Raw genomic sequence first — 16061 nt, 5'->3', positions numbered from 1 at the left:
CAGAAAGAAGTGCATCAGGAAGATCCCTGACAATTACTGCTATAGAAACACTGCTCTCACAGCGTGCTTTGTTCTTCACCGGCAGAAAAACCCCATAATTAAAGGAGTGACATACCACTCAGCTTTAGGGTGTTAATAATACCCTGAGAGGTCAACTAGAAGGTCCACTAGTGACAGTAAAAGGCTGCCTGCTGCCTAGAGCAGCCTTTGGCTCATTTCCACAAAGCTCTTATTCAGGTGCAAATTGAACCCAAGTCAACAGCAAGCCAAGGAAATAACTTGTTACCACACATCAGACAATTGCCTGATGACCTATATTCAGTGAGTTAGGGACCCTAGTTAAGTCTCTGTCCAACACACCTGCAAAAACTCTGTCACAACTCTCACAGTAATCAGGATGAAAAACTAATGTCATTGTGAAGGTCAAGTCACACTATTAAGTAAGTATGAAGAATTCTGGAAACAAAGACCTAGCTTAACAGAAGACTTCAATTCCCAGACCAAGTACTCAGCTGTTTCTCATAAAACCTCCAGAAACTATCATGTTCAGCAGAAAGGAATGAAAGCACTGCATAATTATGTATTATACAAATTGTCTCTGAAAGTGAAAGGTTTCCCAGGAAGAGATATTTTTTTAAAAATATCAGCATAGATTAAAATAAATAATTCTATTTCATCCCAGTTTATGATGAAAAGTCATTGAAAAAGAAAAGTTATTTCATGCTTCCTCCTCTTTTTTGTTTTACTACCATTTACCACTTTCCCTTCCTTCTTCTACCCTATGATTTATGTCCTACTTCTGCACAGCTCCTAAACTTATGTGAATTTTACAGAGTGCAGCTTAAAATTAGGCACATTCCTAAAAGCTTTCCTGAATAGGAAGGGATTAAAAACCATGGGAAATTAAGTATTTATACAAGCACTTTGCTGAATTACAATGACTTGAAAGCTAAAAGCTTCTGCTGCCTGGCACCTCTGGCCTAACATCCTCTGTGGGTGAACAGTGACATGCAGGACTTTTGATTTTTCATAAATCTATATTCTTTTGCAAATCCTGTATCTACAGAGAACAGAAATGACCAAGAGAAAATACACTCATTGTGATGCATTGTGCTTCACATATGCTATGAAACTCTGGAAAGCAGGCTCCTAAAAACTCAAAAAGAATAAGCTCCGTGCCTGAAAGTGTGTCCATGCATGAAGCATGGCTGGATGGAGTTTGTGGTGGTAAATAACATTCATTTTCACCTTGCAGAGGTTGCAATAACTGATCTCACAGGAGTTTTGGCTCAGGAAAGGATGTGGTAAAGTCTTCTGGATGATGAAAGGAATCACTAGATCCCTTGAGCAAAGGCCAGCTACATTATGAAAATCCCTGCAGAAAATGAGATTGCTTTCTCCTTTGGACACCAATGGAAAGACAGAGAAGAAGCAATCCCTGGCTTCCCTTGAGACAAAGTCAGGCAGGCTTCTACGGGGAGCTGCAGTAAGCTTTCTTTTTTCTGCTGGTCTAGTCATCACTGATGTCAAGAGCATGACATTCTTAACAAGGATCAAATGCTTTTCTCTAAAATCTGTTTCTCAGATAAGATCTCTGGGAAAAAATGGGGCAGAGGAGGACAAGGAAGGAGAAGAAATTAATAAGGGAAATGCAGAAGGAGTCTTTTGTCACTGATCATGGATACTAGAAGAGATAGAGATCCTTTTAATTTTTTTTTCTCCCCATTTTAAAGCTACAGCCTTAGGCAAGTTATACTAAAATTGTTTTTTTTTGGTCCAGTGAACTACGATTCACTATTATAGTTAAGAACTGTGTTAAAGACAGACAGAACTGTTGTTGATTTTAAACCCACACTATTTTCTTTTATGGACATAATTTATTTTCTTGCTTTAAGGGACCTTTCCATTTTAGAATCAATTAAAATAAAATACTAATACAAAATTGTCCATTTGTACAATTTTCCTGAGAATTTGGGTGGCTTTTTAAAACATAAATATAGGAAAAACAAATAATGACATTTGAAAACCATAAAATCATGATTCTTTTTAAATAAAGCTTTCATAAACAATTTTAAAAAATCAATTTTTGCTTCTCCACAAAATACCGTGCAATTCTGAGCAGAAAACATGGGTTTGTCTACTTTCAGATGGTCTTAGTTCTTTTTAATTAAATCTCAGATGCTCTCTGGAGTTGCAAAGACTATCTTAGGGCTAATTTCACATGTTGAGTATATATAAATACACAGTTATGCAAAGCTTTTGCAGGCCAAAGCTGTAATTTAGCAAAGCATTCAAAGAGCAGACCTACTGTACATAACTGGATGCTCACTTCACACTAACAGATTAAAATACTTTGCAAATTCATAGTGCAGGTCCCTTTTCAGAATAACAGTCTGAAACATTCCTGTATTTACTCTTGTTCAGAAAGAAACCCATGCAAAAATAAGCATGCTTGAGCACATTTGTTCAAATACTTTCCTGAACCAGTAGCTAGCAATAAAGAGAAGAAACAAATAGAAAACATAGAAAATGTAAAGAGAAGAAACAAACATAGAAGATGCATGAGTTAGTGGAGAGCTGTATGTGGTGTAGTAGAACATGGACTTACTTGAGGGTGGTAAGCTCTGTAAGGGATGGCTGGGTGGCCTTGAGATAACTCTCTCTCCGTGCAGCAATCTTTGGAGATGGCTTCGGACTTGTGTCTGAGTCTCCACTGTCATCGTCCCCCATGGCTTTGATGTAACTCCCACTACGCATTCGGCGGCAGGGAATCTCGTCATCTTTTCCTCGGGGAGTGTAGCCAGTCCATTCATCTTGAGGAACCTGAGGTGATAAACACAATTCTCTTATTAGTATGCTCCTCCCAGGTGTTATTGGTAAGCCACAACAGAGCCATAGCAAAAACTGATGGTCAAAGGCCTGTTCTCGATCCCATTTGACCATGGGTTGCTGTTGGAATGGGGGCCCACTTCTCACCCTGCATAGTCACAAGCATCTCTGGAGTTCTTTGCTATTTTCTATTACTTATCTGGGAAGTTTCTAGCAAACATGCTGACACAGAAGCCTTGGTTAAGTTTAATACTGGGCTGGATAAATCTGGGGTTTTTTTAGCTATTTTTATTCAAAGCATTTATAAACCAGATCAGGGTATGTTTGGTTCAGCTGAACATATTGAACATCTTTGGGGAGGCACAAAAACTGAAATACAAATCCCTATATGACAATGTTTTTGGACAGAGTGTACATAGGAATGCTCACCAGGATGATTTTGGCTCAAGATACATTTCAGATTAGTGGAGCTATGTACTAATCATCACAAAAGTAGGTTTGCAAGTGTGAAATTTTACTACTATCACTTCTATAGCTTAATGGGGCAACTGCACACCCGCAGCTTGCAGTGAGCCTCCTTTTGAATTCTGTTAGTCTGAGTGCCTGAGTCATACAACTCTTTATTCCCTTCTTTTTCTTCTTCTTCTTAATGATCTGCATTATTTCTCTTGATCTGAAGTCAGTGCTGTCCCTTCTTTGTATTGGAAATCTGGAGCGGTGGGAATGTGCATTCATGAGATTTTGAGACATAACAAAGGACAGTCCAAGAGCGGAGTGCTCTTGCCCACCCACTGTCTCCCTTCCTCTGCTCCTGTGGCTTCTGACCACATAAACCAACATCCTTCTCTTTCCTGTAACCGCAGAAAAAACATGAAGTGGAGCAGGACCTTTGAAGCTATTTTGCAGAAACACCATTTTTATCTAAAAGTGAACCTGCAAAAGAGGTTTTTAGATAAACTCATTTTGTGGTAGGCTTAAATACAAGTAGTTGTGATTTTTTAGTTTGCTGCTTCTCTGATTCCTCTCAGTGAATCAATTCTATAAACCAGCCACAGCTATAATGCTCAGAAAACCTTACAAGCCACATTAAATAAGGAGGCACGAATCTAGGTTACTAAATTTGTCTTGCAACTTACAAATACTCTCACCTACTAGAATAATCTTTTCTATGGGAAGTTTGTTCTTCATCAGCATTTACCTTCTGCTGAGGATCTTGTGAATCCCATTGCAGATTTCAGCCAGAGCATTTATGTGCCAGCTTATTTAGACAACCAAAACTAAGATACTGGAATGCTTGCTAATGGCTTAGCTGTTGATTCCCACTACAAACAGAAGTCTGAGTCCAGAGGCTGTAAGGCCTTTCAAATGTTACTGTTAATATAAATAAATTTTTATGGCCTTTTTAATGGCCTTTTATCAATCTATACTGCTATAAACTGCAACTGTTTATTTTTGTATACCACTTTGTATACCACTGTGGTATACAAAGGAACAAAGATATTTAATGGTCCTAAGCCCATATAGGCTTGTTACTAGTTATAATTAATTAACTATATTAATTTTATTAACTAAACTATTCACAACCTATGTCTCTGCCTTGTTTCCTGACAATTTCAAAACCCAAGACCTTGTCAACCTTCTTCTTTCATTGATTTTTTTTTCCTGCTCCTGACATGATTATTTAGGGCCTTCCTTAAACTGCCAGGCTCAAACAGTCCTTCTTTCCTCTTGTGTTCTGTTCTCCCCATTCTCTCTTGGTCAAGTCCAGCCTTGAAACTCTCTTGGAGCTTCAGTATTTTCCTCAAAGAACTGAAGAGTTAATCCTGGAGATCTGCTCTAGGTTTCCCTTTTATCAATATTCTTTCTTAAGACCCAGTCTCCCTTCTCAGGACTTAGTCATTCTCAATTTCTCCATATTTTATTTAACTAATTCTTTCCTTTGTAAAGAATTTAAGTGCCTTTTTAAAGTAAATTTCCATGTTGTCTTTACATATCCTTAAGTTAATGGCTCTACAGTTCTTCCAGCAGCATGCAAAGTTTGTTGTTGTGGGTTTCGGGGTTTTGGGGAGGGGGGGAGGGAAGTTGTTTTGTTTTGTTTATTTTTGAATTTATTTTCCTGGGCTCCAAGAATCTAAGTTCATTAAAGCAGAAATACAGTTCTAACTCCAGTTTTCTTATTGAATGATGACATGCAGAATTGTGCATCTATAGAATATTACTGAATAAATACTCCTAAAACCACCTGAAATATTCTTTTAGGATAGGGTAAAGCTTTAACTAAGACTAAGAGTACTAAGTACTAACAGAATCTACTGGAAGAACAGGACTAAACGAACAGCTCTAGTATTTTTCCACATTAAAAAAAAAAAAAAAAGAAAGCAGAGCAATATTTCCATTCTGCGACTTCTAAGTTTATGCCTAGACCAGATCTGGAAAGCTGATGCTTTCAAATGAAGGTAACACCCAGCAGAGGTTTTGATTTTTGATATAGAAGAGTACAGAACATTTTACACTCCTCCCTTAGCCACTTATGACAGATAGAGTATAAATTTTTTTTCAGGTCTTATTCTTGCATTAGTTCTAGGCCTAGAACATCATCAAACAGTGAGTATACAATCTATATTCATACCACCTCTCACATGCATTTTGGAACCTACAGCTTCTGCTTGTCACTGTAAAATTCTGACTTCTCAAATCACTCATACAAAAAAGAATTTAAGATAAGTTTAGTAAAATCAAGCTCTGCTGACATTTTGATGACATGCTCAGACTTCAGTCAGAAGTTTAAAACCTGTAATGGTGTATGGGCGTATTTCCAATCAGTTTTTAGGCAGCTATTAGATATCGAAGTCAGAGTATGTAGAGAATCTGGTAATTTTTAGAGGATATGCACTTTGATCTGTTTAATATTTTATTCATTATACTTTAATTGAAGATCTTTGCTTTTTCTCATTAAGATAAATTAGTGAATTAATCTTTAATGCACTAAATAAAGTATGTTAGTATATTGTTAAGGTTGGTGTGTTTAACAGAGAAAAAGTCAGGGGAGATAAAGTTACAATGTTCATACATTGCCCATAATTCAGGCAAGCTGAACACTTGTAGTTTTATTCAGTCATAGATACACTGTTAAATTTAATGCCATAGTTTATAGGAGCAATTCAAGTGAGGAGTTTATAGGAGCAACACAAGTGAGTGATAAGTGTGGAAAAACTTACTTTGGAATTATTGAGTTCTGTTATCAATAACCCCACGTATAAGTACAAGACCTTTTATCCCAAAGATTCTCAGAATTATTTAGATACAATAGGCCAGGTTTTGAATGCTGGTTGCAATGGATTTACCCCAAAACTTTCTATGTACACATGCAAACCCTGTGTACCATGCTGAGGTTTGAATGCACTGCTCTAGTCCCTCAATTTGTACGATGTGATTGGAAGTTCCCAGTTTGAGCTCTGCTCATATCAGTGAAGTGAGCAATCACTGAAAAACAACCACTACCTTTTTAGCAGCTTTTCCACTTTTTCAAAAACACTAGTTTCAGAGAAAGCAAGCTGAGCTGTTCACACAGAGACCAGGGCAAACCAGTCTCAGTGAGTGCCACAAACCCACTGGCTGGTTTGGGTATTGGAAGTCACCGGCATGCACAAAACCAAAGGAAATAATATAAAAGTGACCCAACTTCCATTTCCATATTATAGGTTTAAGGGTAAACCCTCTATGCATCAAAGAGAAAAGGATGGCTGTGGTTAAAAAGCCATCCAGATTTAGAGAACAGCCTAAAATACCAACCCAGATATGCTTCTAAATTCACAGAACACATTGAGGAAGTCAGAGTGTTTGCACAAACTACTTTACCTGCCTAGATAAAGCTGCAATAAAAGAATGCAATGGATATTCGATTTAGAAGCTATTTTAGTTAAACAGTTTGACCATGGGGATTTTGTGCAGGTGTTTAAGTCAGGTTTGTTTTTCTTTAAATCTTGTTTTTACTTTTTATTGTTTGTTTGTTTACAGTAATGTTTCTGTATATTAGTGAATTTGTAGAAAAAAATTTGGATCCAGCTCATCTTTATCTTATTTCTTCTTTTTTCTTATCTCATATTCACAAGAGCAAGAAACCCTAATTTCAGAATTTGGTGTAGGAGAAAACTGTAAGGCATCGTGTAACTGATAAAGAGCATTTGCAGGGTAAAGAAACAATTTAGAAGTTCTGCCTTGGCTATTAACAATTGTAATACTTTTTATGAAAGGGTCTCTGCCTGTGTATTATTTGAGTAGGACAAACAACCCTTAAAGCTCAGCATTTTCTCCAGGCAGATAAAATAATGTCAACATTTTAATATTGCTGTGCCTATAGTCAAATACCTCAAGCAATACCTACTAAAAGAAGTGACCTGATTTTCAGAGTGCTTTTTTGGTGCCTAAAAAGTATTGGCTGTAACAGACATGGCTGTAACAGCTCATGCAGACAGTGCAGTTTACTGTCGCAACAAAGTGTTTCATATCATGAGAAGAAAGTAAAAGATAAAGCCCTCTCCAAAATAAAACCTGCAAAAATAAAATCAGGCAGATTATTTCATACATTCTGTTTCTACACATATGGCACCACACATCCTGTAGTGTGATTTCTTCTGTTAGTCTGGAAAAAATGCTGGGAGAAGTGTCTATGTGAACCTCCAGCTTTCTTATTTTATTTCAGTCAGGGGGTCTGCACAGATTTTCCCACAGGCTCTTACTTTGTTTGAATGGCCTATATTATGCCTTGCAAGGTCACATACTACACTGCACACAAGTGCAAATGCACAGTATCTGCTGCCTTAGAGGATTAATGGGATTAAGATTGACATACTTGAGATAAAGCTGTTTTATGCTTTTAAGAAAATCATATTATCCAATTACCTTGGCAATACCATTTTTCCAGTATCAGAATATCAAGAGGGAGCATCACTTGTATGATTGTTTTTGCTCATGAAAAACAGGGAAGAGCTAAACTCAAATCTAACAATGAACATAATTGTTTCTATTAAAATAGAACTATTATTAATCACACTATCAAAGTAATAATGATCTTGGAAACATTTCATTCTCTAAGTGATCTTTAAGCTCATGTACAAATCTTTATAAGCCTAAAAATCAAGAGTGTACTTCATTTATACGAAAATCATAGTGAAACAGAACACCATTATTACTTGAATAGACATAAAAAATACTCAGCAAAGGCCTCTGAGCCATGCAGCTTACTGAAACTTAAAACTTCAGCAAACCCCTGGAAATAAATTGTTACATGCATGAACACTAAGCCTGACAACAGTTTCTTTCTTTTGATTAAATGGCTGATACAACATTCTTTTGTAAACAGAGCAGACTATAAAGATGAAGTACTGCTACTAGCCAACATCTCACCTGGATCCAGCATCATTTAGTGTATAGATTACCTGTCCCAATCTTTAACTAAATTTATGTTGCTCTGCAAGTGTTCACACTTTGTCATTAGCCAGGTTGTACTGACTCGTCATTTCCTTTAATGCATTTTCTGATATGAAGGAACTGTATTTTTTAATAGATGGTCTAGGACCCCAAATAAACTAAATGAACAGGTATACTGGCCCCGCAGTTTTCAAACATTTACTTCATAAACTCACATGTTGTAGTATGTGAAATAATCCCAGACTATAATGACAAAGGTAAAGAAAACATTTTAAATTCAATTTCTAAATAATTAAATTAGAATATCTAATTTCCTTCTTTTTTTCTTTTTTCCCCCAAATAGTTATTAACTTACCTCGCTGGATGAAATAGCAAAGAGACTGTCTCTATAGCAAATTAAGTTCATTATTGATCTCTAGTTTGCTTTGGTTTATTGCAGCTGAAATCATTAAAGCTTCTCCCTGTGCTTTGCCAAAGCAATGTGGATGACTATAGAAGTAAACAAAAGGACTGGAAGGAGTGGCTAACCATCGCTCACAGCAGCAGACTTGTAACTTCAGCTTTCTATTAGTATGCAAATACCTAATGAAATGAAATCACACAACTGAAGAACAATGCCTAATGACTGCTCAGTGCAGATTTTTCAAACCCATGCAATTTGGTCTTAGCCATTATTATGCCTCTTCTGCGCGCTGTAAAGGAAGTTCCAATTGCCATCTTCCACTTACTGATCCTATTCCTAGCACTCATGAATATTGAATTAATCAGACCAATAAGGATGAGTAGCATTTCTTTCTACCAATGCGCATATGTTAAGAATCATTGAAGTATGCAAAAAAAGAGGAAGCCTTAGAAAGCAGAAAGAAACATATATGTTTAATAAGCCTCAAGTGTTCTCAAAAAGGCAGTTAGGAAGGTTGCCTTTATTTAGGACAAATTTAATATGCTCAGTATCTGCAGCAACATTTGCTTTAGCTTGCACTATTTGAGCAATCATGTTCTACTATAAATTAATTTAATTTAGCTAACTTATCTCCATATTTTTTTACAAGAGGGGAATTAACACCAGAACAAAGACCTCTCCAAGATGTAGCATTACTTCCTCCATGCTGTGCCCACCCCTTCCATCAAACCTGAACAAACAGGGTGAAGAGCTGCAATCTTCCTCCACGTAAGAGTAGTTTGGAAAGTCTTTAAACCAGTATGAATCCTGAGAGTCAGCCAACAGACAAAATTCTTCAAGAACCACTCCAGTTTACAATGTTCATTCACCAAAAGGTGTCTTGAGCACTGGTTTGTCAATCTGATTCACATTCCATTTTATGAAGAGGAATGCGTGTCTTCTAAATGAAACTACCATGTCTTGATTCCAGGTAAATTTTATCCTTCTGCTTTATGTATAAAAATCCAACCAACCATGAAGAGGGGCATACCAATACAATGATTCCAGCCACTGCCTTTCAAGTTTGCCACCCTTAAACACCTTCTGCAGAAAGGAAGCCAAACAGCAACTGCCACATCCATTAGCTGAGGTAAACATAACTGCAGGTCACAGAGCAGGGCCCTTGGCCAGGATCTCAAACTAGAACTGCTTCAGTGATACTCATGCATGATATTCTCCAGTGGCAGAGGGCAGACATTCATTCTCATCTTTTGCAGTACCCTTGAAGCATTCAAAGCCATTGGTTATAATGACATATGGTTTCTTGCCCAGTTAAGGATGACAGGATGACTGCTAACATGAATACCAGCCCTTGAAAGGACACTTTCAATGACTGGCAATAGAGAAATATTCTCTCATTTCATCTTTATATCTTCTTTTGTGATGAGTCACTTCAACACCTGCATACAGTGACTGGTTGGCATCCAAAGCAATACTGTTAGATGAGATGCCATTTTACCTTTCTCTCACTACACACACAGGCATTATCAGGCAGACAGCAGGAAACTGGCTAGTGGGTGGAGAACACGTAGCTGATTCTGTATCCTTGGAAGAAAACAGATGTGGTGGGGAGAGCATTTTGAGCAGCAGCCCTTATGCTGTTTCTTTTGGCTGGCTGTAACTCAGTAATCTCTGGTGCTTTGCTAATGCTGTGTTCTCACAGGCAGCAACTCTAAGTGATGCCCTGAAACTGCCATCTCCGGCTGGCTGTTGGCTTCTGTCACATTTTAGTGGCCAGTGGACAGACTTCACTGACACTTTCACAATGATTTCTTTTGAATTACAATAATGCTATACACCTGTGAAAGAAGCTTTCATTTGGCTGTAAGGAAACTTTCCTGGTTTCAGAAAATCATAGTGTGTCTTCTCAGTGACTCCAAATGTCACCAAATGGTGACCTGTGTTCTACGGTAGTGTCCCATGGAATATGAAATCAAGGTCATACTCTTTACTCTCATCTGCTGGAAACTGAATTGCTACAGACCAGGAAACCTCAAAGATTTCCTAACAAACTGGTGAGCAGGCTGGGTTATGTCAGTAAAGCAAAAACTAAACACAAACTTATTTGCATAAAAGACTCCTGGACACAATTCAGAGACTGTCTTTGGAAGCCCTGGCCCATCAGAACTGTCACAATGCCTTTTCCAACTGCATGACACATTGCTTCGTGTTTGGTGAGATAAATGTATATCTATCAGAAGCCCAAAGAAGACAGTCCATTGCACAGTTCAGGGTAAGAGGATGAAAGGACAAACAATATACAGCAGATTGATGTTCTTATTGCTTAATTCAGTAGTGACAGAAGATCACCTGTGCAAGAAGCACAAGAGCATTTGTAAGGCAGAACAAAAACTGTGGCCAGCTAGCCCAGCTCAAACCACTCTTCTGGCACTGTAGTATTTCCTCACTCAAGATCTGTACTAGGAATTCCATTCTTGAAACAAATACAAAACCCCAACCCAGTAACTGGATGAAGAGAAATATTTATTATTTTAATTATTTAATTACTTATTACTTTGCACTGACTGAGGAATATATATCACTGCTTAGTGTTTTTTCCCCCACGTACTTCACATGTTTCCACAATAAAAGTTAAGGTTTCAAACTCAGATGCAGATTGAAATTATCCTCTTTGCTGGACTTGACTTTCTTGAAGACTTTTTGCTTTACTCCTATTTTTTTTCCCCCCACAGTGAAACCACTGAAAAGAATAAGAGTAGAACACTCCAAACATTTAAGGCTACAGAAAAAAAGTCAGATCCACGACTGAAACAAATCTTATCCATGAGCAAACTGAAATAGATACCAAATGCCAGCTGTTATATGCAGCCATAATTTTAATAAGCATTTCTGACACAACAGTATATATAATGTAGTCTCACCCAGGTATGTTGCTAAATCCTATAAATAGTATGCCAACAGGCTCCAGCTGCCAGAATTGCATTCCTTAATGGATGCACTATTAGAATACATTAGGGATGCTAACAGAATGGACTGACAGTAATTCAAGTTAATCTGGAAAAAATAAGGTCAGTGCCAGTATATTCAATACTGAAAAGTTACAGGATGACAATAAAACTAACGGACAGAAAATTAAGGAACATGGGCAGATAAAATTGCAGCTGGCGTTGCTGTAGAACAGCTCTCTTTGTCCTTAGGAGGCCCCCATTACTCAAGACACCAAAGGTCAGCACAGCTTTCAATTAAGCAAATAAGAACGCACCAGTTGTTAAGGTTAAATGAGTGGCAAGATCATGATCACTAACACAGCTGACAATATTCAGGTTCCTTTGTTTGTTTTGTTTTTTAGCTAAATTAAAGGACTGCAAAGATGAGGAAGATGACTATCCTGAAACACTCTCCTACACATTTGTAAGCAATCATATCTTGGGTGGGTTTCCAGGAAGGCTAAATAACCAAGATGCCAATTTAATGTATTTATCTCTTAGTAATATACATTTTGTAAATAAGCTGTTTTCTGCTTTATTTATAGTTTCCACAAATTCCCTAGATTTAGCCATTATTCATATTACCCACCTCACGATTTAAAAACCAAAATAAATTCACTTTCTGGGAATATTTTTTTCAGTATTAATATTAGATATTAGTTCATTTTAAAAGTTGAGAACATTTAAGAATTTCCAAATTTTTTCATGATTATTGCATTACCTGGAAGTTGACCTAGAATACATTAAAACATTTGACAGTATTTTACATTTGTCCAAATTGTTTCACTAGCTTTACTAAGAATTATGTTTCACATGAGCTCAGTAAAAAAACTTGAAACTTATACCTCATGTACTTTGTAGTTCTGACTGGAAAACTGAAAGAGAAATAACATGTGCTTCCCTAATTTACAATGTATAATGGAATATGAGCTAAGAAAAGGCAAGTCATCAGATACATGAAAAATGGAAGATCTATATTAATGGATGTTAGTACAACTTTCATATGTATAAAAACAAGAATATACTGGAAGATTAATTTGAATATGGTAGTTGCATTTGAAATGCAAACACCATAAATGAGGAAAACACAAACTGAAAATGCAGATAAACTTGTGTAGACAAACCCAGTATAACAGATCTAAGATAAACTGCTGTGTCGTAAGGATAAACGCTTTGTCATGTAACATGCCACATTAACAGATCACACTACACTTACTGGTCCTTATTAGCACCTGACCCTAAGGTCTATTTGGTCATCCGTGGCCAACAAAAAGAGGGTGGCTGGGACTGGGATTCAGCAGTATTTCCTAAGAAACTGTGTTTGTCCTGAGACTGGAAAACAAGTCATTCGGATGATGAGTTTCTTAGCACTACACGTGGTATGACAGCACACATTACAGGCCACCTTCACACAGGAAACTGAGTGCAGTACTAACCAAGAACCCTTTGTCACCAGAAAGTTCTTATTACACCCAGAAACTTGGCTTGTATTTTTATAGTATTTCTCACAGTATCCCACTAAAGCAAATGTGGAACTTGAATGGCTGCACTGTTGCACCCATCTTCTGCATCTCAGTTTTCAGAACTAAAATTTCCATCCTTAGCCTCAAGTGTCTGACACAACTGATGAGTCTCATCAGTTGCAATGAAAAGAAAACTTATGACTGACCCACATAAGAAGAAAAGAAAATTAATACGAAAAACATATTTCGTTGTATTTTTCTCAATCTCTTAACAAATGAACCAAGGACAACAGCAATAGTAATTACAGGGAACATTAAATGGCAAAACTATAATCAGAGCCAAACTCTGCAGTGTATTTGATACACTTTACCTCCAAAAATAATGAATTCATAGAAAACAAGAGTGTCAAAAAATATCTGCCTGTGTATTTAGACCCTATTGTTCGCAGCAAAGGACTGCTGGTTACATTTTGTCTTTGATAGTTTTGCTTAATTTCAATTTTTTCCAGAGGAGAAGCTACCAGAGAAGTAGAGGCTGTCCACCACTTTATAATTTTTTCTTTCAAGGGAGGGAAACCATTTTGAAGAAGCATTTTGATAAAACATGAACAATTCCTTCTCACCTTCCTTCACTGTAGTCCAACTGTAAAGCTGGATCGAACAGTAGCACTTTCCTGAAGAAAAAATCAGCTCAAAAAAGGAACATTATCTTTCTACTATCCAGCTGCTCACTCTTGAAAGGAGAAATAGAAGATAAAAATGCAATTCCATTTCCAAAATGCAGGTAAGAGGCAAAGATTTGCTTGACAGTCTTTAGACTATTCTAGGAGAGTATCTTTTTCTGAGGATGCATGGTGTTGACCCAAGCCTCCCCCAGAACTCCAAGAATGGACACTGTTTCTCAGCACCAGGGCTGGAAGCGGAGCCTGATGGGATAAAGAAAGCCAGTGCAATGCAGGAGGACTCTGCACTTGATCCAAATTCCAAATTATGAGAAATAAGCCCATCTGTAATACGAACTACTGCCAACTCCTTCCACAGAACAGTTAAGTGGAAAATATCACAGCAAGCAAAATAATTGTTTGTTATTTCCAAGTCTTTACACTGAGGATTCATGCAGATATTTTTGTGATAAAAGCCCTTATAAACAAATGTGAAGTCAATGTCACCTGTGATCTCTGATATACTCAGATCCATTAGGATAAAGAAAATTATCCTGAGTACCCTGAGTTGAAAATAAGTCACTCCTTCATTGAATTCAGATACTGTCACAAGAAGAGATTGCATGAACAAGTAGCTGCTCTTTGAAGGATCAGAGTTTATGTCCTGAGAGCTTAAGTCCTGCAGCACAGACAAAAACTTAAATAACAAGGGAGTTGATAAAAGCGTCTATTTCACATTTAGTGAGTTAAAGAAAGCAACAAAGAAATGTCATAATAATGAAATTAAATTATCAGAGTTGTTCAATGTTGTTGTGGATTTGCAGCTTTCATCTCATTTTGTGCCTTTCCAATTGTTCTAACACAGGACACCAGCCTTTTGGTACAATAATGAGAAGGGCACCTGGAAAATAACATACACAGAGTAACTCTACAACTCTACAACACTAACAGAGTAGAACTTTTCTGCTGTTAATATATATTTATATTGCAGGATGGAAAAAAGGCCTCAATTAGATTCTGTGCCCCATTGTGCTGGGCATTGTGGAAACTCAAAAGGGAACAAAGTCCAAGCCCCAAAGGGCTTGCAGTGCAAAAAGAAAAGTGATATAGTGAAGAGAAAAGCAATGGGATGCATTCAAAATAGACTGATTTTTTTAATACCCATATGCATTTGTCAACCTTTCAAGCTGCCAAGAGAGAAGAATAATCCTGACCTGCTTCCTCAAATCTACTGTACTCTGTTTGAATATTACTTCCAATGCTAACTGATATCTGGTTAAGAGTCTCCATTTTTAAAAATAGTTTCAAACCAATTATGTTTCCCTTGATTTTACAATAGCATTCACAATTAGAAAGAATGAAACAAAATTAAGTGAAAACTGAAATAAAACTACCAGTGAGAATGGGAAACACAGTGAGAATGTAGTTATTCTAAGTGAGAATTTAGTTATTCCTGCCCTTGACAATTGTTGGACATATTTTCATACAGACACAGATAATGCCCTCTAATTCCACTTCAGGAGTCTATTCCTGTCAGTTAAACATTATCTAAAGGTCCCTGTGGAGGTGTTCATTTAAAGCTGATGCTGGCACAGTTTTTCACTCTTTTCTAGCCATCTGGTCACATACTGAATTGTCTGCTATTTTATCTAAACCCAAGAGAAGGCTGAAGGAGTAAACAAAAATACCAACAAAAAATCTCAGGGTACAAAGTAACCACAGCAATCAAGCCTAAAGTTATGTTTTCTTCTCACTCACAAAATTCACACAAAAACTCACAAAACCTCAAAAGGTTGCAACCTGAGGCTATTTTGAAACCCCTCTCCCTCCCCACCCCATACACCGAGCTGTAAACACGCTGAGCATTTGTATTGACCCCTCTTCCTCCACCCCACTCTCCTAAACAATTAATAGAAAATATACATATCCATTCCTTTATATTTAAGACTTAGAATCCCAGAGGCTGGTATTCAAAATTATTTTGCATGACACTCCATAAAACCTTTTAAGATCAATTTTTAAATGCTGATGCCTCAGTCCTACGCTTTCTCTGCATACTGACTTAAACAACAGAATGTGGAAGCTGACTGTCTCATTAAAGCACCCATATGAGAGAACTTGCTACAGTTCTATACAAATAGACAAGAGTCCCACTACATTAAAATGAAACCGAATCATCTTAGCAAACCTCTTTTTTCCTCATGGTCTTCTCTCTTCTCTGTGCAACGTTGTTCCATCTTACACACACACTTAGATGTGCCATAAGTGCTTCGTTTAAAGTGCATAA

At 37.1% G+C, this 16061-nt stretch overlaps 1 protein-coding gene across 13 annotated transcripts in view; it reads right to left on the bottom strand.

Annotated features, from left to right (window-relative positions):
* Positions 1–16061, bottom strand: part of DLGAP1 (DLG associated protein 1) — a 254699-nt gene that overhangs the window by 117414 nt on the left and 121224 nt on the right. For all 13 annotated transcript variants that reach the window (XM_069004530.1, XM_069004525.1, XM_069004521.1 and 10 more), the window contains one exon: positions 2609–2823. In XM_069004530.1, coding sequence (XP_068860631.1) covers positions 2609–2823 — 215 coding nt within the window. The remainder of the gene's footprint in view (positions 1–2608; positions 2824–16061) is intronic.

This window comes from Aphelocoma coerulescens, chromosome 2 (genome assembly GCF_041296385.1).
Source record: "Aphelocoma coerulescens isolate FSJ_1873_10779 chromosome 2, UR_Acoe_1.0, whole genome shotgun sequence".
NCBI classification, from domain to species: domain Eukaryota; kingdom Metazoa; phylum Chordata; class Aves; order Passeriformes; family Corvidae; genus Aphelocoma; species Aphelocoma coerulescens.
This window is presented reverse-complemented; position numbering and strand designations above follow the sequence as displayed.